The sequence below is a fragment of the Mustela erminea genome, chromosome 8, assembly GCF_009829155.1.
Source record: "Mustela erminea isolate mMusErm1 chromosome 8, mMusErm1.Pri, whole genome shotgun sequence".
Lineage (NCBI taxonomy): Eukaryota > Metazoa > Chordata > Mammalia > Carnivora > Mustelidae > Mustela > Mustela erminea.
The window spans coordinates 42,712,596-42,738,508 of record NC_045621.1 but is presented as its reverse complement, the minus strand read 5'-3'; the positions used below and the strand labels follow the sequence as shown (position 1 = coordinate 42,738,508).

General features: G+C 40.9%; 1 protein-coding gene across 2 annotated transcripts in view; it reads left to right on the top strand.

The window, feature by feature from the left end:
- IQCA1 (IQ motif containing with AAA domain 1) overlaps positions 1-25,913 on the top strand; it is a 148,578-nt gene that overhangs the window by 61,623 nt on the left and 61,042 nt on the right. For both annotated transcript variants that reach the window (XM_032355253.1, XM_032355252.1), the window contains exons 7-9: positions 5,614-5,698; positions 13,621-13,752; positions 22,002-22,077. In XM_032355253.1, coding sequence (XP_032211144.1) covers positions 5,614-5,698; positions 13,621-13,752; positions 22,002-22,077 — 293 coding nt within the window. The remainder of the gene's footprint in view (positions 1-5,613; positions 5,699-13,620; positions 13,753-22,001; positions 22,078-25,913) is intronic.

Here is a 25,913-nt window from a genome sequence, read left to right as displayed (position 1 = left end):
TCTGGGAATAAACCTAACCAAAGACGTAAAGGATCAGTACTCAAAGAACTACAGAACACTTATGAAAGAAATTGAAGAAGACACAAAAAGATGGAAGACCATTCCGTGCTCATGGATTGGAAGAATAAGCCTTGTTAAAATGTCTATACTACGTAGAGCAATCCATACTTTCAATGCCATCCTGATCAAAATTCCACTGGCGTTTTTCAAAGAGCTGGAACAAGCAATCCTAAAATGTGTATGGAACCAGAAGAGACTCCACATTGCTAAGGAAGTGTTAAAAAAGAAAAACAAAACTGGGGGCATCACGTTGCCTGATTTCAAGCTTTAATACAAAGCTGTGATCACCAAGACAGCATGGTACTGGCAGAAAAACAGACACATGGATCAGTGGAACAGAGTAGAGGGCCCAGATATGGACCCTCAACTCTATGGCAAATAAACTTCAACAAAGCAGGAAAAAATACACAGTGGAAAAAAGACAGTCTCTTCAATAAATGGTGCTGGGAAAATTGGACAGCTACATGGAGAAGAATGAAACTCGACCATTCTCTTACACCATACACAAAGACAAACTCGAAATGAATAAAAGACCTCAATGTGAGGCAGGAATCTATCAAAATCCTAGGGGAGAACATAGGCAGTAACCTTTCAACATCAGCCACAGCAACTTCTTTCAAGATATGTCTCCAAAGGCAAAGGAAACAAAAGCAAAAATGAACTTTTGGGACTTCATCAAGATCAAAAGCTTCTGCACAGCAAAGGAAACAGTCAACAAAACAAAGAGGCAACCCACAGAATGGGAGAAGATATTCGCAAGTGACACTACAGACAAAGGGCTGATATCCAGAATCTATAAAGAACTCCTCAAACTCAACACACACAAAACAGATAATCTTGTCAAAAAATGGGCAGAAGACATGAACAGACACTTCTCCAATAAAGACATACAAATGGCTAACAGACACATGAAAAAAATGTTCTTCATCATTAGCCATCAGGGAAATTCAAATCAAAACCATATTGAGATAACACCTTACACCAGTTAGAATGGCAAAAATTGACAAGACAGTAAACAACATGTGTTGGAGAGGATGTGGAGAAAGGGGAACCCTCTTACACGGTTGGTGGGATGCAAGTTGGTGCGGCCACTTTGGAAAACAGTGTGGAGATTCCTTGAGAAATTAAAAGTAGAGCTTCTCTATGACCCTGCAATTGCACTACTGGGTATTTAACCCAAAGATACTGATGTAGTGAAAATAATGGCCACCTGTACCCCAATGTTCATAGCAGCAATGGCCACAGTCACCAAAATGTGGAATGAACCAAGACGCCCTTCAATGGACGAATGGATAAGGAAGATGTGGTCCGTATATACTGTGGAGTATTATGCTTCCATCAGAAAGGATGAATACCCAACTTTTGTATCAACATGGACGGGACTGGAAGAGATTATGCTGAGTGAAATAAGTCAAGAAGAGAGTCAATTATCATATGGTTTCACTTATTTGTGGAATAACACGGAGGACATGGGGAGCTGGAGAGTAGAAGGGAGTTGGGGGAAATTGGAGGGGGAGATGAACCATGAGAGACTGTGGACTCTGAGAAACAATCTGAGGGTTTGGGAGGGAAGGAGGAGTGGGAGGTTGGGTGAGCCTGGTGGTGGGTATTATGGAGGGCATATATTGCATGGAGCCCTGGGTGTGGTGCATGAAACAATGAATGATGGAACACTAAAAAGAAAAAAGATAATATTAAATGAAAAAAAAAAAAGAATTCTACTTTAGAGGCGCTCAGTCATTAAGTGTCTGCCTTCAGCTCAGGTCATGATGCCAGGGTCCTGGGATCAAGTCCCACATCAGGCTCCCTGCTCAGCAGGGAGTCTGCTTCTCCCTCTCCCACTCCCCCTGCTTGTGTTTCCTCTCTCGCTGTGTCTCTCTGTCAAATAAATAAATAAATCTTTTTTTTAAATGTTTAAAAAATTTTTTTAGATATAAAAAAAATTTTAAAAAGAATTCTACTTTAAAAATGGCACATGTAAATTCTTTGGGGCTCTAGTTTATATAAGTTTCTAGGTTTGTTCTGTGTCCTCAAGAACACTCAAGCTTTAAAGTGTGGAAATAAAATTAGTGGAGCTGCCTGTAAAGGTGACCATCAGGGGAATGATCAAGTGGGTGCACAGAACAGAGAATGCTAGAGCTTTTAGTCAAGGTGTATTCACAGTTCTTATCCAAGACCCATCAAGGCCAAGTGATACACAGAACAAGACAGATGGTGGTCAAGCAGTTTAATAGTCTTTGAGATTTGAGTCTTGTGGACAAGAAGTGTCTGAGGTCAACTACACATTCCAGCCATGTGATGGTGGAAGGTGAGGGTATCCAGGCAAGGGTTGACATTTTAATACCTTCAGATCACTCTTTCCCATCACTGCATCCAGAATCTAGTTGGTACTAATCAGGTGTTTGTTGATTGACTATATGAAGGGAGGAAGCATGGATGGATGGATGGATGGATGGATGGATGGATGGTTGGATGGACAGAGGTGGATGGTAAATGAGTGCATGAGGCCACCAAAGTACCTCCAATGATGGCAACTCCATTGACAGAATTACACATTTAGTGTTTGATCTCCTCTGTCATCCTTGTCCTTACATTTCTCCACACATGCCCCATTGTGTTCAGTTCCTTTCAAAGCAAAGCTGAGGTGCTGAGTCATGTTCCTACTGAATGAGCCCACAGGAAAGGTTCCAGAGACCTGAGATATTTTGTCCAGACAATGATGTGACTATTTTAAAAAGTTTTCAGGGTAATTCCACAGGAACAATGGGGCCCCAGAAGCAGAGCATGCTTCTCAGCATGAATCAAGCTGTGATCCCTACTTAGAATCATTGTGGTCCTCACTATTAGGCATCTGCTTTAAAAAAAACAGTTTCATTTAGCAATATCCTTGAGGACACAGTAAAAAATAATTGTAGTAAGACTTGAACCTTGACTACACAGCTTTTTCATATGCTATGTAACGAAATTGGGCGTGCAGTCTTGGGAAGCTCATGGAAATACGGTGGCCACAAGGAAGCCAACCTGTGAAGTCATCTGCCTGCAGCTGAACCAGCCACTATCCACTGAACATCATTTTTAATCTAGAAAACAACAACAAACTTTGACTTTTGAGAGGCATTTTCTCAAAAATGAACAAAATGAGCCTGAAAGCAAAGCTCTGACCTAAGAAAAATTAAAATTTTGGAAATCTCGTAATCACCTCTGTGAGCCTGAGAGCTTCCCATTACTTAGAGTTTTGGTTTTGAGACCAGTGGAGTTATGGATGAGTGTGATTTTGATATGAGGAGATGTGTCAAATGTGAGAACAGATTTTCTTCTCAAACTTCAACCAAAACAGAACAGGCGGCAGAATGGTTACAGAAGCACGTATGAGCACATGCCTACCCTCCATCAAGCCAGACATTGAAAAGATTTCAAATTGGCAGAACAGGAACACTCTTCTCACTAATTTTTTTGTTGTTGTTTTGGAACATATACTAAAAATGTCACTTATGTGAACATATAATGAGTTTATTATTGTTATTGTTGAGTGACTTTAAAATGTGTATTTTAGAAATTTCCTGGTTTTAATATTTATTACAGTAAATATCAATAACTATAACTCATATAAACAAAAGCTCCTTGAGATATTCAAAAATTGTCAAGAATATAAAGGGCTCCAAAGGTCAAAAGTTTGAGAACTTATAAGCACGGTTGTCTCCTCTAATCCTTAGATTTTCTACTTCAGTGGATTCGTGGAACTTAGAAATTGTAACTACACATGCCTCCTGAAATTCCTCAATATTAAATTGCAAGGTATGCTTTTTAAAATGTAGAAATTGTATGGTGACACACACAAAAAATTACTATCTGGAACTCACACGAAATGAAGCCTTAGCCTTATGGAAACCTAAAGCTTGTCTGTGTATTTCATGCATTATTACTAAATTTGTCATCTGAACAACCCCATCCTTCTGTTTAGTTTCAAAATCCTGTGTTTATCCTAAAATTTAAACAGGAAGAAGTGATTTGTGCTTCTGTCTTCATTCCTAATTCAAGCACAGAGTACCTCAATAATTTAAAAAAAGAAGGAGGAGGAGGAGGAGGAGGAGGAGAAAAGTACAATCTGTTCTAAAGAGAGGTGTGTCATAGATAAACTCAAAATGGATAAAAGATCTCAACCTGAGGCAGGAATCCATCAGAATCCTAGAGGAGAACATAGGCAGTAACCTCTTTGACATCAGCCACAGCAACTTCTTTCAAGATATGTCTCCAAAGGCAAAGGAAACAAAAGCAAAAATGAACTTTTGGGACTTCATCAAGATCAAAAGCTTCTGCACAGCAAAGGAAACAGTCAACAAAACAAAGAGGCAACCCACAGAATGGGAGAAGATATTTGCAAGTGACACTACAGACAAAGGGCTGATATCCAGAATCTATAAAGAACTCCTCAAACTCAACACACACAAAACAGATAATCTTGTCAAAAAATGGGCAGAAGACATGAACAGACACTTCTCCAATAAAGACATACAAATGGCTAACAGACACATGAAAAAAATGTTCTTCATCATTAGCCATCAGGGAAATTCAAATCAAAACCATATTGAGATAACACCTTACACCAGTTAGAATGGCAAAAATTGACAAGACAGTAAACAACATGTGTTGGAGAGGATGTGGAGAAAGGGGAACCCTCTTACACGGTTGGTGGGATGCAAGTTGGTGCAGCCACTTTGGAAAACAGTGTGGAGATTCCTTGAGAAATTAAAAGCAGAGCTTCTCTATGACCCTGCAATTGCACTACTGGGTATTTAACCCAAAGATACTGATGTAGTGAAAATAAGGGCCACCTGTACCCCAATGTTCATAGCAACAATGGCCACAGTCGCCAAAATGGGGAATGAACCAAGACACCCTTCAATGGACGAATGGATAAGGAAGATGTGGTCCGTATATACTGTGGAGTATTATGTCTCCATCAGAAAGGATGAATACCCAACTTTTGTATCAACATGGACGGGACTGGAAGAGATTATGCTGAGTGAAATAAGTCAAGAAGAGAGTCAATTATCATATGGTTTCGCTTATTTGTGGAATAACACGGAGGACATGGGGAGCTGGAGAGTAGAAGGGAGTTGGGGGAAATTGGAGGGGGAGATGAACCATGAGAGACTGTGGACTCTGAGAAACAATCTGAGAGTTTTGGAAGGAAGGAGGAGTGGGAGGTTGGGTGAGCCTGGTGGTGGGTATTATGGAGGGCATATATTGCATGGAGCCCTGGGTGTGGTGCATAAACAATGAATTCTGGAACACTGAAAAGAAATTTTTAAAAAATTAAAAAGAGAGAGAGAGGTGTGTCTATTTTGGAACAACAATTACCTGGAGGAAGCAGACCTCCAGGGATATGGCCAGGTCTGCTATTCCTTTGAGGCAGAGTATCTGGCTGCAAGGGTCAGGGAGCTTCCATCCTAAGAACTGTCTCCCATTTCAGTGAGCAGAGCTAGCCAGTGGGAAGTATAACAGAGAGTATGGGGTTCATTCCTACTTAATTTCCCTCTTTTTCTTCCTCAGGAACTTAACTGGCACATTTCCTGAATACCCTAATGTGGAAGAAGGAGGGTCAGCCATTATCTTTTCCAACAAGACCCCACAACAGGTACAGAGATGCTCGAGAAAGAAAACACAAATCCATTTTAACCCCATTTCTTTAAACTGTAACCTGAATGGGTTCATAGTGTTATTAGGTTTGGGTTATTTTCCTGCAAATATTTACATGGAAATATCTCAATGTTTCATCAATTGTGGACTGCTAAATGTATTTCGAAATGAAATCACTCTTCCTACTATCTTACCTTTGAAAGAGACATGACAACACACCGCGCTTACTTTCTTGGTAAGTTCTGAACAGCTTGATTTCAAGGGCCCTTTATGTTCTGGTCCCTGCTTGCCTCCTGGTGTCATCTGCTGTCCCCTCATCCCCATCGTCCTGCCATGAGCCCCAGTGGTCCACTGGCCGACCCTCCCTGTGCCCTGTGTCACTGCACCTTCAGTGCCTTTCTGCACCTCATGCTCTCTCCTCATCCCAGATTGGCCTTCTGCCCTTTGTCCCCCGCTTCACTCCTGCTCACTTGTCAAGAGTCAACTCTTTACCATATTGATGCTCTTCCAGAGAAACATCTCTGCAGATGCATTTGTGGCATGAAATTGACATGTAAGTCTGTCTTAGAAAAGCCTCAATAAGCTAGAAATAGGAAAACTGTTCTTAACCTCAGGGTATTTATCATAGAAACCAAGAGAAAGTTGGCATCGTGCTCAGCAGCAGAGCACTAGAAGCATTGCTGTTAAAAGTGAAACTCACTCATATACTCAAGCTAATATACTGGACCACATACAACTCAAATGGCAAAACATATCATAACTGGAATTAAAATCATATGATAAAGTGGAGAAAATATTTGCAATGTAGATGATAATGGCTATCTTTCATATATAAAGAGTTCTTATGAAAGAAGAAAAATCTAAACACCTCAATAGAAAAGAAAGCAAAAATATGTGAACTTATTTTTCAAAACTTGAAAACTCACAATCAAAGAAACTCAGATATAAAATAATATTACTATATCTCTTTTCACCTATAGGATTGGTAAAAATTTTAAATCATGATAATCACAGGAGTTGGTGAACATGTGGAAAAAGGTCACTCCCATACATTGTGGCTGGATACATAAATACATAAATTAGCATAACCTTTTTGAAGGACATGGACCAAGTATACTTCATCAGATGTTTAATGTATCTACTCTTTGACCCATAAATGCTTTTTAAGGAATTTATAGGAAGCAAATAATAAGACAAGTTGCCATAGACCGGAGACAATAAATTTTTTTCCATAGGGGGCCAAATAGTAAATATTTGAGGCAGTGGAACACACATTCTCTGGCACAACTACTCAACTCTGCTATTCTAGCATGAAAGTGGACACAGACAGGAGGTAATTAATGGATATGGCTGTGTTCCAATAAAGCTTTATTTAGAAATTGGCCAACGGGACAGATTTGGCCTATGCAATATGATTTGCTGACCTGTGCCATAAACAGAAACAGCTGTTTGTGGCCACACCATTTATCACACAGACGCAGAGAGCAGCTACTGTTCATAAGGAGGGAACTAGTTAGGTGGCATAAAGCATTCCACAATCAGGGTTTTTCCACCTCAGCACTACTGTCCCCACAGTCAGCCTCCCATCCCCCTGTACTCCCCCAAGGGAGCCGTTAGTGTCAGAGGGTCATGCTCTTCCCCCACCTCCTGTCAGAAGCTGACACCAGCTCCTCAGTCCTCATTCCAGCCTCTGACAGACTCCTGTCCTCCTCAGAAGTCAAGTGGCCACACACTCTACACCCTACTGTTTGGGGGTTCATCAAGTCCTGCCTTGAGGGACTAACCTTTTGACCTAGTGTTATTTCCCTTTGTTACCTGGTGAGGTCTTGCCCTGTAGCTAAATTGTCAGGCCCAAGTTGTATCTTGAAATCCCACAGCCAGGGACCAAATGTGCTTCGTGTTAGTTTAGAAAGGTAATGATTACAGGATTAAACATATTGATGCAATGTCTACATTGTATACAAGAAACATTCAAAAGGAGGGTTCATATAGACTAAAAACAAAAGAAGATGAAGACATCTGGTTAATATGTTAAGATAAGGCAAAGAAGGCCAAAAATCATGAATTGTAAAGACAGGAGAAGAAGAGTTGGGACAGGGTAGAGGTGATGGACCACAGTCCCACCACCTGCTGGGTCTGCAGTCTCAGGGGGCTCCTCCCCCATGTGCCTCCCTCCCTGGGCTGATGTAACAATTAGGTGAGGTCACCCATGAAGTGTACCTGCAGCCGGACACATGGACATCTCCACAGGAGCTCGTGATAATTATCACCGAGCAGAGATGGAGGATGAAGAAACAGACAAAGCATAACCATTAGAGCGTGTGCATGAAGAGTCCACTTTGTATTTGTAAAAAAAAAAATCAAGCAATACAAACACTTTCTGCAAAGTGAGCATAATCACATTGACACCAATGCTCCCAAAGAAGACCAAATACAGAGTCGCAGATGAGTCTTCCTTACAAGTGTTAATGCAATAATTCAAACTGAAATATTAGCACACCACAACCAGCAGCACATTAAGGAAGCAGAACACCACAATCAAGTGGCTCTATTCCAGAATGCAAGAATGGCTGCTGTTGAGGATGTCTGCGAATACACTGCATCCTATAAAGAGATTCAAAATGGAAAACCCTGAGTGCATCTCTGTGGAGGCTGATGGAGCCTTTTGCAGATTCAACATCCATTCTTGATTTTAAAAAGTAAAGCAAAAAAAAATTAGAATATAGAGATACTTCTTTAATTAGGTAAAGTAGTTCTTAGTTCAAGATCTAATATTATGCTTAATGATATGCACTAGAAACAATTCCACCAATGTCATGAAAGGCACAATGATGGCCATGAAAAATCCACCAATGTCATGAAAGTCACAAGGATGGCCATGAAAAGTCCACCAATGTCATGTAAAGTGCAAGGATTTCCCTAGGATCTGTTGAACACCACTGAACATGAAAAAGAATGTAGAGATATAGAAATTGGAACAGAAGAGGCAAAATGATCACTTTTCAGGTATGCCCTACACTTAGAAAAGCAAAGAGAATAAATTGAAAATTAAACAGTGTGAGAAGGAATACAGGGAGTTACAGAGAGCAAAAGCTTTGGTGTGTACAAACAGCAGCTCGATAGAACATACTACAAAACTGTCCATTTACAACAGCACCAACAACACGAAGATAAAGCAGCCAGGAGCAAACTTAACAATAAAGGTGTGTTCTCTGTGAAGAGAAGTTTTAAAAAGCATGAGGGATGCAAACGGAAAGAGGGAAAAGCATACTGTGTCCTTGGGTAGGGATCCTCCGCATTATAATACATCACTTCTCCCAAACATCATCACACGTGTGATATGATCTAAACAAAATACCAATGGCATTATGTTTCAGGGCAGGGGCAGGCCACACAGAAGGTGAGCAGCCTAATTCTAAACTTGAGGTGAAAGTAAATAGCCAAGAATAACCAGTAAAATTCCGAATGTAATTACACAATGTAAGGAGAAGCGAGTAGTATGGAGCCTTGCTACTAAGATCCCATTGGCTCCAGGCAAATAAATAGAAAGACACATCAATGGAAAAGAATAGAAAGTCAAGAAATATACCCAAATACATAGGCCAGTTTAGTACATAATAAAGATGGCATCACGCCTTTTTTGAGTAAGGGGGAAATTTTAACAAATGGGATTAGAATAACCAAGTTCTCGTCTGAAAAAAAGAAAATTAAATCTCCATTTCTTTATCCTTCACCCGAGAATGATTCCAGATGGACCAAAGATTTAAATGCCAAACAAAACAAAAACACAGAAGAATTCGAAGAGGCCAAGGAAGAAATGTTGGGAAAGATGTTTCTACCTCTGTTGCACAACCCAGGGGTGGTAGAAGAAAAAAAAAATGAAATTTTAAATGACACACACACACAAAATTTTCTAACTTGCATGGCAAAACAGACCCCAAATGAAGTCAAATGACAGATGACACGTAGGATAATTACTTGTAATGAGGACCATACACAAGAGATCATTTTTCTCATATATAAAGATCCCCTACAGCTCTATTTTAAAAAGATCAATAACCCAATATTTTAAAAAGCCAAAGGATATGAACAGACATTTCTCAGTAAAGAAAATGTAAATGGATTTGAAACATAATAAAGGGTGTTCAACATATAAAGAGATGATCAACCTCACACATATAACGGAAATGAAACAGACAAAATTGATAAATTGAACCTCATCAAAATTAAAAACTTTTGCACTTCAAAAGATGCCGTCAAGAAAATGCAAAGACAAAAGCATACTGGGGGAAGATATTGGAAAACAAATACCTGATAAGGGGTTTGTATCCAGGATAAACAAAAAACTCTTGCATCTCAGTAAGAAGACAATTCAATCAAAAAATGGACAAAAGTCTTGAATAGATAATTCACAAAGGATCATATATGAATAGCTAATTAGCACATGAAAAGATGCTTGACATCATTAGTCTTAGGGAGATAAAACTTAAAACTTCAGTGAGACCATTTTATTCCCACTAGGATGGCCATAATCAAGAAGATAGACAGTAACAAAATTTGAGGGTATAGAGGAAAAGGAACACTCCGTGGTGCTGGAAGGAATGTAAAATGGTGCAGCTGCTTTGGGAAATGCTTGTCCATTTCTTAAAAGTTAAATATGAACATTCCAAATGAGCCATCAGTCCACTATTGATACTCTATCCAAGAGAAATGAAAATAGGTCCACACGAAGAAGTTTGTACGAGACTATAGGAGCATTGCTCATAATAGCCAAAAATTTGGAACAGCCTAAATATCAGGTGATGACTGGATAGGCAAACTGTGGTGCGTATGGCAATAGAATGTTATTTAGATTTCCTACAAAAAAAGGAAACACCAATCAAGATTCGCTACAACAGACTCAACTGTGATGCAGAGGGAAAGGAACCAGACCTAAGAGACCACACATTATACAGTTCCATTCACAGAAAACGTCCAAACAAAATGAATAGAGGTGGGGAGGAGATTAGCAGGGGCCTGGCAAAGAAAGAAGGAAAAGGAAAGAGACTGAGAATGGACATGAGAGGTCACCCTAGGGTGATGGAGATGTTCCAAAGCTGACTATGGTGATGGTTGCACGACTAGGTAAGTGTACTTAAAATGATTGACACGGACCCTTGGAATGGATGGACGTAGGCCATGTAAAATATGCCTCAATAAAATTATAATATATTATATTATTATAAAACAAAATGCATCTGGTCTTCAGACCTCCCAGTATGCCAAAAATATGATGGCTTACTTAATAGGGCAATAAGTGCTCTTCTCACTTTGGGAGATTTTGCTGTAGCTAAAGTACATGAGCAAAATAAATTCAGCACTGGCCATCTTAAAAAAAAAAAAAAAAACCAACGACAACGGCAGACCATTTCTTCAGCCATTCAGTTGGCAAACATAACACACTGTGTCACACTGTGTCAGAGCATATGGGGAAACCGGCACCCACCCGCATGGCTGGCAGAGGTGTGAATTGGCGCAGCCCGATGGAGGCAGTTGGACAGTATTACAAATATACATACATATCCTTGATCCAGCACTTCTACTTTTAGCAATTTATCCTGCCAATATGCTCATACACCTGCAAAATGGTATTTCCAGGCATTTATGTATGCAGCATTACTAGTAACAGCAGATGATTAGAAACAACCTAATTCCATCAGCAGGGGAAGGGCCAGATCATCTACAGAATACCCGTAAAAACAGAGCAAGGAAGCTCTTTATGTACCACTAAGAAAGCTAGGGACATGAATAGGAGGAAAACACACAACAAGGACTGTGTGTACGAGACACTGACATTGGAACAAAATGACCCATCTATATTTACAGTGTGTATCTGGGTGTATATATGTACATATTTGTGTACTTTGGAAGATTTTGCTTGAGTTGAAAATCAAGAGCAAAACAATTTCAACATTGGCTAAAAAAGAGACAAATTCCAATCACACACCATTTTCAAGTGTGTGATGGGGAACATAACACAGCAGTGTGTGTGTGTGTGTGTGTGTGTGTGTGTGTGTGTGTACACATGTATTTGCCTATAGCTATATAAAATGTCTCTGGAAGCAGATCCTGCTGAATGGCTCACAGCATGGGAATGGAAGGTTCCTGGACTTGATCTTTTGTAAGTTTTGAATTGTGGGCCTTGTGAATGTACTTATCAAAGTATTAAATTAATAAACTGAGGAGATAGAGGAAGTAAATAGTACAATGGAGAAGGATTTACAAGAGGCACTGAATGGTGTGTTCCACAAATAAGGATTCCTCCTCCTTGTAGCTGCTCAGTTTATACATCAGGTCATTTTTCAAAAACTGTCTGTATATTTTCTGAAAGCTTCCAAACTTCCAAGGACCAAAAAATGCTCATGCTTCCTAAGTGCTCCAAACATAAAAGTCCTGAGCAGCCACGATTTGGCTCCATGCATTAAAGTGAGCCTGATCCCCAAGGATAACAATGCTACTTGGACAAAGGACTTTTAATTCCACCTAAAGACACGCTTTTTATCACCAAATAATGTGCACAACACATACGTCACCTTTTACGCTCGCCAGCACCGTTATCCTGAGTCTCATCCCACCGAGAGCTTCATGGGAGCCTAGGGGATAAATTGGCCTCTGGATAGTGGGAAGGGGGCACATGTCCAATGACTATAGTGGTGGTGTGTTTTTTAAGTCCAGGTGGGACCAGAATATCCTGATTTGTTCATGGTAAACTGTCTTTTATACTCTTTAAAGTGTGAACTAAACTCCTAAGAATAGCAGAGGTATAAATGTCAAAAACATAATACTAGAAAATAAACTTCAGCACTGTAGTAAATCATTAATAAGGCATAAACAAGCGACTGGACCCCAGGAGGATGGTTTAGTACAACCCAGTAGAAGTGAAGGATACTAGCCCTTCTGTTTAATTGCATACCTTGCTCTCCAGAGGTAACCACTGCACTGTATTTGGTGTTTGTCATTCCTTGTATTTATTTGTACTTTGCCTATGCGCATATCTATCCCGAAACTGTAGGGTGTTATTCTTTTGTTTAACCGTGTACATTTTGTACAATAGAATAAACTTATGTATGTTGTTCAGCATCTTGCCTCTTTTCTTTCTACGTTGTGAAATTCATCTTGGTTAGCCCCTGTTTGAATCCCAGCTCAGCACTCACCTGCTGTATGTCCTTGGCCATGAGACTGACCTCTTTGTGCCCTGTTCTCTTATCGATAAAACAGGCTGGTAACAGCTCGCATCCCTAGGCTGCATTTAGCAGTAAACGAGTTCATCTTTGTGCAGCTCTTAGAACTGTGCTTGGCTTATCATAAGACCAATGGTTGGAAGTACAGACCTGATTTTAGAAAATGAAAATAGGATACTAAGTCCCAGAGATGTTACGCCGCTTACCTTGGTCCCATGACCAGCAATGTGTCCTAGGGTCTACACAGCCTCGTGTCTCCCAGAAGTTGCTCTTTGGGAGACCTCAGCAAGCGGGACCTCAGCAAACATCTGTTGTATAGAATGGATTGTATCGTTTTTTACAAACCCTTACTAATTCTCCAATGATGCTAATCCGAGATGAACTGATAAGTGGGATTTTGTCACTGTAGGAAATACAAATTAAATCACAGAGGAAAGAAACCAACCCTGAGAAGAGAGGCATGATCATTTATGGGAAAGCAAAGTGACTGCAAGAGCAATTGTCAGGCAGAGTTCGGACAGGAAACTCAGGGTGTCCTGAGCTCCACTGGGGAAGAGGTGTGGGGGTGGGGCCTGGCCTCCTGGCTGCGGCAGAGATCCTGAGGAAGCCGTCACCTCCCTCATGTTCATGAGAGGGAAAGCAGTCCTTGTCTTGATCGGGCTCCATGAAATCATGATGCTTATTTTTTGTTTCTTGCCAGGTTACTGAAGATATTATTGCAAACCAAGAAGAAGAAGAGAAAAATAAAAAGAAGAAAAAGAATAAGAAGGGCAAGAAACCCAAGAAACCTAAAAAAGAAAAGGAAAAGAAGGGAGCAAAGGAAAAAAACAAGGTAAGGAATTTGGAATTTTAAAAGAAATTTTCCTTAAAGTGGCTTTTTTGCTTTGAACCAGTGACATGATCTCCAATCTCCTGAGACTGCAGTAGTTCATTTCCTAGGAAACCGTTCTACCAACTATTTTTCAATATTTTTTTATGTTGTTTGATCACCAGTCATCATCCTCCCTATGACTTATAATAAATACCTATTAGGATAAAGGTGGTTTCAGTGACTTTGATACTTTGTGTTATTCACATATGTTATAGCTTTGAATTTTTATTCCTCAAAATAAATGATCCGCCTGGTCTTTCCTCAAGGTAGAAACCAGGTGACCACTGCAAAGTCAAAATAATCCCTACTTTAACCAAAGTGTGTTTGTTCAAACTTTCTACTTCAGGTTGACATAGTGGATGCATTTTATTGGAAGTTTTCATTTATTACTACCCAAAAGAAATCAGATTTCAAACAGTGTCACTTTGGGCCATTTCTCGTATTCCAGGAGGTGAGTTCAGGACAGAAATAGGACAGGCTACATCATCAAGGGCAAGTGATGGGACCAAGGAGTCAGAAATTGTGAGGAGGAAGGAAAGGAGGATGGTGGATACATAATGACAATACCCAAATTCCAGACCTTACAGGAAAAGAGAGTGATATTGTGGGCTTTTCATAGATGGCTTTTATGATATTGAGTTATATTCCCTCTATCTCTACCCTGTGGAGAGTTTTAATCAAGAAAGGATGCTATACTTTCTCAAATGCTTTTTCTACATCTGTTGAGAGGATCATATGGTTCTTGTCCTTTGTTTTATTTATGTGATGTATCACAATGATTGGTCTGCAAATGTTGAACCACCCTTGCATCCCAGGAATAAATCCCACTTGGTCGTGGTGAATAATCCTTCTAATGTACCATTGGATCATATTGACCAGTATCTTGGTGAGAATTTTGGCGTCCATGTTCATCAGGGATATTGGTCTGTAATTCTCCTTTTTTGGTGGGCTCTTTGTCTGCCTCACAGAACAAGTTTGGAAGTTTTTCTTCCATTTCTGTTTTTTGAAATAACTTCAGAAAAATAAGTATTATTTCTCTAAATGTTTGGTAGAATTCCCTCTGGGAAGCCATCTGGCCATGGTCTCTTGTCTGTTCGAAGATTTTTTTTTTTAAGATTTTATTTATTCTTTTTTTTTTTTTAAGATCTTATGTATTTATTTGACAGTCAAGTAGGCAGAGAGGCAGGCAGAGAGAGAGAGGAGGAGGCAGGCTCCCCGCTGAGCAGAGAGCCTGATTCAGGGCTCAATCCCAGGACCCTGGGATCATGACCCGAACCAAAGGCAGAGGCTTTAACCCACTGAGCCCCCCAGCGACCCTTGTTGGGAGATTTTTGACGACTGCTTCAGTTTCCTTGTTGATTATGGGTCTGTTCAGGTTTTCCATTTCTTTCTGTTTCAGTTTTGGTCATTTACAAGTTTCTGGGAATGCATCCATTTCTTCCAGATTGCCTCATCTGTTGGCATATAGTTGCTCATAATATGTTCTTAAAATTATTTGTGTTTCCTTGGTGTTGGTTGTGATCTCTCTTCTTTCATTCGTGATTTTATTAATTTGGGTCTTTTCTCTTTTGTTTTTGGTAAATCTGGCTGGAAGTTTTTTGATATTGTTAGTTATTTCAAAGAACCAGCTCCTAGTTTCATTAATCTGTTCTACTGTTCTTTTGGTTTCTATTTCATTGATTTCTGCTCTAATCATTATTTCGCTTTTCCTGCTTGGTGTAGGCTTTATTTGCTGTTCTTTCTCCAGGTCCTTTAGGTGTAAGCTTAGTTTGTGTATTTGAGACTTTTCTAATTTTTTAAGAAAGGCTTATATTGCTATGTGCTTCCTTCTTAGGGCCCCTTTTGTGGCATCCCAATGGTATTGAACAGTTGTGTCTTCATTTTCATTTGTTTCCATGAATTTTTTAGTTCTTCAATTTCCTTGTTGATCCATTCATTCTTTAGTAAGATGCTCTTTATCTTCCAAGTATTTGAGTTCCTTTCAAATTTCCCCTTGTGACTGAGTTCAAGTTTCAAAGCATTGTAGTCTGAAAATATGCATGGAATAATCCCAGTCTTTTGGTACTATTTGAGACCTAATTTGTGCCAGTATGTGATCTACTCTGGAGAATGTTCCATGTACACTTGAGAAGAATGTGTATTCTATTGCTTTAGGATGGAATACTCTGTATATATCTGAAGTCCATCTGGTCCAGTGTGTCATTCAAAGCCCGTGTTTCCTTGTTGATCTTCTGCTTAGATGATCTATCCATTGCTGTGAGCAAGGTGTTAAAGTCCCCTATTATTATTATTTTATTATCAATATGTTTCTTTAATTTTGTTATTAATTGGTTTATATATTTGGCTGACCCCAAGTTAGGAGCATAAATATTTATAACTGTTAGATCTTCTTGTTGAATAGACTCTTTAAGTATGATATAGTGTGTCCCTCTATATCCCTTACTAAATTCTTTTATTTAAAATCTAATATTCTGATATAAGTGTTGCTACCCCAGCTTTCTTTTGATGTCCATTAACAAGATAAATGGTTCTTCACCCCCTTACTTTCAATCTGGAAGTGTGTTTGGGTCTAAAATGAATCACTTATCCAACAACAGATGAATGGATAAAGATGTGATATATAGAGATATATATATATATATAGATATATAGAGATATATATATATATGGTGGAATATTACTCAGCTATCAGAAAGGATGAATACTTACCATTTACATCAATGAGGATGGAACTAGAGAGTATTATGCTAAGCAAAATAAGTCAATCAGAGAAAGACAGTTATCATATAGTTTCACGTATATGTGGAATATGAGAAACACTGCAGAGGATCAAAGGGGAAGGGAGGGAAAACTGAATGGGAAGTCAGCAGGCAGGGAGAAAAACCATGAGAGACTCTTAACTATAGGAAACAAACTGAGGGTTGCTGGAGGGAAAGGTTAGGGGGATGAGGTCAGTGGGTGATGGGCATTGAGGAGAGCATGTGATGTGATGAGCATTGGGTGTTACAGGCAACTGATGAGTTATTGAACACTACACCTGAAACTTATGTTGTACTATAGATTGGCTAATTGAATTTAAAAATTTTTAAAATACCCAAACTCCACATAAATGCAACATTTTGCATTTATGAAAGACAACATTTTGTTAAAAATTCCTTGCATGACTGCAGCCACCCAGCTGGAGGCAATTGACCCTTTTGCAAGGCTCATATTCTGCACCATGATCAGCAGAAATCATCCAACTGCCCCCATCTGTCTTTGTCCCTCTCCTTCACCATGTTCCATTGCTGTGAACAAAAGAAGAGAGACCTCTCACTGCTCACAACCCACTCCACTGTAGTCCCCAACTCAGTCCCCCGCCACTCAGTGTTTTGTGCTGACTCCTCACCTAATTCCTCCCCAGGAATTGTTCCAAGTCTAAAGGAGCTGCTCCATGCAAAGTCACACCACCCACCCAGGCAGCTGCATCCAAGGATAGCCATGTTTGAGTACAAAGACCCAGCCCCCACACTGGGACATCTCTGAAGCATTCTCCTAGCTCCTGGGCTCCCTGTAAGGTCAGCTGACATCTCACATCCAATTGCATCACAACTCACTTGCATCAGCTTCTCTGTCCATTTCTGCTTCTCTCCCTCCATCCCTGTGGGTGGTGTTCCCACAGGGAACCTGCACAGCCTCCATCTGAGTGTTTCCATGGAACCCAACCCACAAGGCCACCTGTTGCCCTACTGCTCTGCTTGTGCCCCAAATCTTCTAACTTGTTGCAGAAAAAAATAAGAAGAGAGCTTACTTCTTAATTTTAAAAGCCCTCCTCTCACTCTGCAAGATAATTTTGAAGCCGTGCCAAAGAATAAGGACAATTGGGAGAATTTCAATTTTATTCTAAGCATTCTCTTCCTCTAAATATGCATTAGGGAGTTTGACACTTGCTAATTAAAAATTCACTGTTAATGAAGCTTGTTCCATAAAAATTCTGAAATTATCAGCTATACAATCTGGTCTTTGTTGAGTGAAGGTATTTTATTAACTAGCTATTAAAGAGTCATTTAATGATGAACAGTTTGAGACAAAAAGAGAAGTTTGAGTACATCAGCATTTATGAAGTAGTTGCAAATGAAGGGCAAAATCCTTCACAGTTCCTTAGAACTGAATTTATTCTTGATAGGTATATGTCTACACAGTAACAATGTGATCATAAATGGTAATCTCTAATGAAATCAATATATTTACATTATATTGCTACTCATATTTGAGGTCAGATTATCTCTTTTATTAACTTTTAAAAATCTTATTTTAGAATCAATCCCAAGGCATCTAGAAGCATTCTTGAGACAAGCTACTCAAAATCTTTGTATGAGAATTGGTATTTTGACCTGTAGAAAAAGCATCTATTATTCATCCTGGGTAAAGGGTAAGGCAAAGGAGAGAGGAAACTAGTTTTGTTCAACTTACGTAACTGACTCACCCCTACTGTTTCACTGTAGCACAGCTGTGGGATTATCCTTCAGGTATTTTTATAAATTTGGTCATTTCTCAATCGCTAGTCCATATATACTCAGAAAACTTGGTAAAGACCTCCTATTAAAAAAAAAAAAAACTGAGGATTATCTGAATATTTCCACTCACCTCGATAAATGAAAAATAGACTCTTGCCAAAATATCATAGGAGTACAACTTTTGTCAGTCCACAAGATGGCTACAAATGAGCCTAAGTGGCCCCAGAGGGGCTGTTGACATGCGTCTGGTGGTGGGTAGATCTGAAGGCTGGATAAGGACCAGGAACTACAGGAAGAATTCCAGGCAGTTGCTGAACCAGAGAACCAGAAGGCAACTTCAGAGCAAGGATGACAGACTCTAGGGAGAGGGTGTGATATGGAGCTGGGAAAGCTTGGAACAGCCATGATTGTTAGGGCAGAACCTGCTGGAGGAGACAAGAGTCATCCCTGGGGTAGTGACGTGAGCAAACCTGAGTTGTGTGAGTTGTAGTCTAAGGTTTGTGGTTTGTGGCTATGGTTGAGATGGCCTGTGGGTGAGAGTGTAACCAAGACAAGGAAACCAGTAGGTCCAGGCTTAGACGGGAAGCAGGGTTAGTACAAGTCCATGTCTCACCAAAGGACAAGTGTGGGCCAGCAGCCATAGCCCCTCAGAAGTTTGCATCCACACACATGGGAGGATGCATTTAAAGCCAAATGTCATTCACGAGGTTGAGAGCAAAGCAAGTGAGTTCTAATCACCTCATTGATTTTTTCTGAAAATAGTGAAGAAGGAAAGGTACATCCAGCTGGTGGTATGAACATCTGGGCTCATAGGGAGCAGCAGAGTAACACTCTTCTCTAATCACAAAGACCCATGGTCATGCTTTTATGACTTCACCTCCCACCTCAACCCCTTCCTGGGGTCACCTCCATCTGAATAAATGTGTCTTGGAGTGATCTGCCCAAAACCTCTCTCCCTCTGACCCTAAGGCAGCAGGAGAGAGCTCCCATTAGATACTCTGTTATTCAGGACTCAGGATTAGTGAGTGTCCCTATAGAATCTTAAGACACTTGAGCCTGAAGGTAACTAGAAGGAAGTTTAAAGGTGAGAATTTGTAGGCTTCAGTGTCCCTGCTTGGATTTACAATTTACTGTGGGGCTGACAGTAGGAGAAAAGAGAGGGTCGAAGTAAAATAAAATAAAGTATAGTAAAATAACTATGGGGCGCCTGGGTGGCTCAGTCAGCTGGGCATCTGACTCTTGATTTCAGCTCAGGTTATAATCTCAAGGTCACAAAATTGAGCCCCGGGTCAGGCTCTGCACTCAGGGGGAAGTCTGCTTAAGATCCTCTTTCTCCCTCTCTCACTGCCCCCCTTCTCTTCCACCCAGGTCACATGCATTTTCTCTCTCTGTACAAAAATTAAAATAAAATAACAGTGGCTGGTAATCTTACATTCATTTGACCATTTCAACAAAAAACTTTGCAAGCAATTTAACATTGGAAGCATGAAAGTCTTCAATTTCATGTCTAGATCCATCCAGTGACCCTGTATACTGAGATGCTGAAGGACAGAAGCTAAGAGATTGGTCTAGGGGTTTTCACCCTCAGAGCTAGTAAAGGGAATACATAAAAGCACCGTATACACCTTCAAAGATGGGCTTTACAAGAGTTAATCTTTTCACCTCTAGACAAGAAAAGGAATGTCTATCTTGTACCTTATTCAAAAATTAACTCAACAAGGATTATGGACTCACATGTAAAACCATAAAACCTTCAGGTAAAAAGAGGAGGAAAAATATCTTCAGGATCTAGGGCTCTGCACACAGTTCAGCTTGACAACCAAAAGTGTCCATAGAAGTGAAAGATTGATAATTTGGACATCATTTTAATAAAAAGTTAAAAAAAAAAAACTTTAGCTCTGGGAAGAGGATAAAAAGACAATCTACAAACCGGGAGAAAATGTTTGCAAGTTATAGATCTAGCAAAGGGACTTGCATCCAGAATATATAAAGAATTCTTAAAATTCAACAGCAAAAAAAATTGTCTTTCTTTTGGATCTTTGGTTTGCTAACCATCTCTAAAAGTGTTAAGGATCACAGGTAAGGAGATCTGTGTTAAGACTTTGTGATAAAGGGGAATGCTAGTGTCAGGAGGACATTCTCTGCAAACCAATAGCCATCTTTGCAAATGTGCTTTCAGTATCAAAGTTACACCATTAGCCTAACAAGTCAGCTATGTGGACCTCTCTTTGGCTTCAGGAGCCAGAAAAGGAGCACTGTGCAATCCATCCTTACAATCCTTTTTTCTTTGTTATTTTTCAAGCTATATGTTAAACCATTTGGAACTATTTTAAATGGATTTTACCTGGCCAGAACACAGGATCATGTGAATACAGAAGAGTCCTCTACATTCTAACTTCATGCTGAATCCTGGGAAGAGCCTAGCACCCTCATACAGCACCCATTAGCTTTAAAAGCTTCTGTTTGTCCAAGGGGCCACCCAGCCTTTCTGTGATCCCAGTGCCCCTTCTCCAGCAGCCTGGCCCAAGGAGGTGCTCCAGACTGAACCACTGAGCCAACCACATTCTTATGATATTTTAGGGGACTTCAAACAAAACTTTGTACTAATTCACAAAGATGGAGACATGAATGTTATGAATTTCCAGAGGCTGTTATCAGGAATAAGGGTGTCATCATGGAAACATCCATTCTGAGCATGTTCTGTGTCCACTGAGGGGCAGTGAGAGGGGAAGATAAGAGGAAGTGAGAAGCTGCTGATCTCCAGAGGAAACAGACACCCTTAACCTAGGAAACAGAGACCCCAAGGATAGACTGCCTGAAATTGTATGTAAAGTTTTATGTGAAAATGCATTCCTCTGAGAAGAAATTATGTGAGTTTTCTTTATGTTTCCTTCTGTCTGAAATGCTCAAAAACCACTACTTCCAGAAAGGAGCAGCACTCCAAATCCCAAAAAGGCATGAGTAACTTTTTTTTTTTTTTTTTAGTAGCTTTGATTCTTAATCTCAATGAATGGAGAGAAAAGTGTGAGCAGAGAAGTAAAATGACATTCTAAATACAAGCTTGAAAATAGGAGGTTATGTTTGTTTTTTGCAACGAGCTATCACTTTTTTTGATGCATTTTTATTTTAAAATATAGTTAATAGTAATGAGAGCTCCTGGGCCAATTTCTACTTCTGGATCTGGAATTGATGTATAATTTCACTCCTAGTTGAGTGGGAAATGATCAGCCTCTTCCAAATCACAGTAACCCCACCCCCACCCCAAGGACACAGAACCCAAGGGAACCATCAGATTATCTGAAAGCCACTGAGTAACCAGTCTAACATTTGAACCTGCAAGCTGCTGGAGGGCGGCGGAAGGACTCAGGCTGGGAATCAGTTTTCAGAGCAAAGAAGGAACCAGAACATCAGACAACAGACCAGACTCAGGGCTTGGGGTACCCCAGGAGAGGTGACTGAAATAGGGGCACCTCAGTGAGCCTGCAGGTGGAGCTAAGTTTCTAGAACCATCCATGCCCTGGTTGGTGGACACCACACTCCCTGCTCAGACTGGCCAGCAGGGAAACTTCCCAAGGGGGTAGGCAAGTTCATAAACCAGGAAAGAGCCTGTGTGCCTTACGATAGCCCTGTCGTCAGGATGTTCACCGTGTACTGTCTCATCCAGATAGGTACGGCAGCTCTGTAATTAACAGAAATCTCATTCTTCTTCAACAGGAAGAAGATGAGGGCTGGAAAATGTCACCAAGTGTTTTCCTTCCCACGATGGAAGAAGGAAATAACTTGTACAAAGGTTAGTTTAGGAGACCATGCAGGCCCCCCTGGGAGTTGCCCGGCCCACCCAGCATGATCCCTGGCCCCGCACCCACCCCGTGAGGGCCATAATTAGGTGCTCAGTAGGGAGAGGCTGAAAACACACAGCTCATGGCCCAGACCTTCCGTCCATCTCTATTTTAAAATTCCTTCCAGACGCCTAAAAGCATAGGGTCGGTAAAAGACCAGATATGAATAGTATGAGAACACAATCGAACCCTCCATTCTGTTTTCAAACTGTAGGACGTCAGCTGAACATTCTCTTGCTGGAATGAAAGGGATCGGCCTAGATTGTTTAAATTAAGAAAATCAATACCAGATGTACAATAAGATATTCTAATCCTGTCGGACAAAGACAGGTGCCCGCAGACCGACACAGAGTTCTTTTGTCCATTGTTCAGCGTAATTAGCATAGTAGCTAGAATATGAGGGGAGCTGCAAGTGTAGGAATTAGTCTTTCAGACATTTCTATTACAGTTTACTGGAACAATTACCCAGCTCCTTTGGCTTCACTCCTCTCTCAGGATGAATCTCAACACTGAATGAGGGGCCACGATGACTCTGGGCATTGGTCCTCTTTGGTAATTGCTAAAAAATGCAATAGGGACATGGAGTAGAATATTTCCAAACGTCAGTCACACATGGGCTTCCTCCCTGACTCTGGTCTTATCTGGACAGCACTGGTACTGTTAATCACTTAACATATTTTTTCATTGACTCATGGTTTTTATCCCAATAAACTGAGCTTCACCCTTAGCCGCAAGATCCATGTCGTTTCAGGTCTGAGCTGCTAGTTGTATGAAAGAAAAAATCCGTGCTCCACCCGAAATTCTTTGACTTTCCACTAATGGCAAGGGTCCCACCCTGCACATGGTGCTGAACCAGGACGGGCGGGGGGTGCCAGGGGACATCACCAGGACTAGCAGCTGTTTTAACTGGGGAGGAAGGAGGTCAAGGCAGTAACCTCACGTTATTAGATGCCCAAAGCACGCAAGCCTCTCTGTTTTCCATGCTCGTCTCATTTGATCTTCCCGACAATGGCAAGAAGTGACCCAGCGACCCCTCTATTGGCAGGTACTGTTAGAACACATGCTGCCAATCAAGTCTCAAAGTCACATCTTTTTTTAACATTTTATTTAAATTCAAGTTAGTTAGCATATATTGTATTATTAATTTCGGGGACAGAGTTTAGGGATTCATTAGTTGCATATTAACACCCTTGCTCATCACATCACGTGTCCTTCTTAATACCCATCCCCCAGCGACCCCATCCCTCCATCCACCTCCCCTCTAGCCACCCTCAGTTTGTTCTCTGTGGCTTAGAGTCTCTTATGGTTCTTCTCTTTCTCTGGTTCCGTCTTATTTTGTTTTTCCTTCCTTTCCCCTATGTTCATCTGTTTTGTTTCTTAAATTCCACATGTGAGTGAGATCATGTCGTATTTGTCTTTCTCCAACTGACTTATTCTGCTCAGCATAACACCCTCTAATTCCATCCACATTACTGCCAATGGTAAGATTTCATCCTGTTTGATGGCTGATTAATACTCCATCATATATCTATACTACATCTTCTTGATCCATTTGATGGACATTGGGCTCTTTTCATAGCTTGGCTACTGTGGACCTTGCTGCTATGAACATTGGGGTACAGGGGCCTCAAATCATTATAAAGCAATCACTATCAAGACACATTTATACCCTTATGTCTTCATCTTCATTCAACAACCTCTGTGTCCAGTGTGCCAGGTGCAAGGCAACCGTGGAGATACAAAAATGGTGCCCACCATCAACCTACTCACAACATACAGGGTGTGGCAGAGATGGATGGGACGGGCCAGGGGCACAAGTTGAGTGGCTTATGCAAATTAGGCTGGCGGCAACAACACCCAAGGGTCAGCTAGGAGCTGCATGCATCCCATGGCAAGGTCACCAGTGTGCTGTGGATGCCACAGGAACCCAGGTGTGTTTGCAACGTGACCAACTTCTTGTTCACATGCTTTGTGCCACATTTCTTTTGCTCTTTATAGACCCCTCATAGCTTCATATGCTACACATCGATCACCAACCTCCAAGGTCATTGTTTGCACCTTCTAACACATCAGGTCACTGACCCGCACATGTTCTGCTGAAGTCCTCTTTCAGGCAACAGTTTCCCTCAGTGTGTGGAGGGCCTAGCTCCCTCTGAAATAACTATCAGGAGAGAATAAGGGGAAAGACAGGAAGGTGAGAGACAGCCAGGCCTTCCTCTGCCATTACAGGAAGTCAGGGGCTCCCATCTCAAATTCAAAAATCAAGAAGTAGCAGTGACATAGCTCGAAATAGAGACACAGCTCGAAAAGTTCTTGGGAAGCTAGACCGCTTCACACTGGCTTCACACCCTCCTCTCGTGGGCTCCATGCTCTTCCACCAGCAAGCTAGTCGGTTCCACCTCAGAGACCTGATGCTGTCCATTCCCCTTGCCTGGAATGCTGTCCCTGCAGGCCTTCCCCAAGACCTTTGTGGGCTGTCTCCAGCCTCACCCTGTGCCCACCCTATTTTACTCACCTCCATCTATGGGGATGGGGGTGTTCCTTGCTTCCCCATGGGAGGACGTGGTCCCAGACCACAAGGCCCCCCACTGTCTGCCTACTCTGAGAACAGTGCCTGCTCCACAATCAAGCTCCATCAAGTCATGAATTAAACTTATGCATATATCAGATTTGCAGATAAATCTGAAATTATTCCTCACAATTTTAAATGAATGAATGAATGAAAACAGGAATGAATGCCATTGGGCAATTTCTCTGGAAGGCAGAATTAGACTGTTTTTTGTTATAATCCCTTCCATCTTATCAGACTCAGTCTAAAACAATGTGCCTGTATTAATTTGATAAAAGCAAAAATTAACTTGGGGGAAATCTGACGTTCCCGTGGGAAACCAAGGCTTGCGACCTGCTGACCCACTCGGGAAAGCTCTTGAGACTTTCCACACCGTTTGTGTAATATGTTTCCATTACGCTGTTTGTAGAATATCTGTTTCCATTAAGGCTAAGGAAAAAAAAAAAAAAAAACCAGGCAGTGGTCACTTGGGAGCAGGAAATGTGAAGGACCATTTTCCTAGTTGGGTTTGTGGCGTTTCCTGTGCTATCTGCCAGGTCTCTGGTCTTTTAAAGAAATTAAATGTCTTCATCTTAGAAATCTTTTCTCAAAAATCAAAGGTTTTCCTTTTCAAATAAGACATTAGCATTTTAATCACCCCCCTACGTGAGAAACTGCCCTGGCCAGCTTTTCACACTCTGGGGATGAAAGCTCCTGGGGCAGTTGTTAGTGCTTTGAGGACCCTGAAAAGCTTCCTGCATTTGTAAATGTCCATGAAATTCTTGAAGGGATTGAGAGGTGCCCTGTGCCGAAGTGTCATGAGAAAAGCAAAATTTCCGCGCAAAACCAGGACCATTCAAAGGGCGGTGGAGGTGAAATCAGCAAAGGCCACTAAGTACCGCTTTATTCGTGAGACACAGTTACAACTGCAGAATGAGAATTTGCTGCGAGGTGCTTTTACATAAATAATTGCCTCGTGTTCCTTCCTGTTCAATAGTCTGTGTCCCTTTCTTTAGGAAATGCACCGCTTCCAGATTTTAGCAAGTCTGTCTAGTGAGAAAGCAAAGTAGCTACCTCGCCTCAGCAAAGCGATTTTGCTTTAAAAATATCTTAATAGAAGCAGGTGAGCTTTGCTGTGGGAGATTTAATGATCGTGTAAGGGGGACATCTGGTAAACAAGAGTTACTGGTAAATAGCATGTTTTAACACGTTTAAACCCTTCATAGTGTTTTCAAGGGG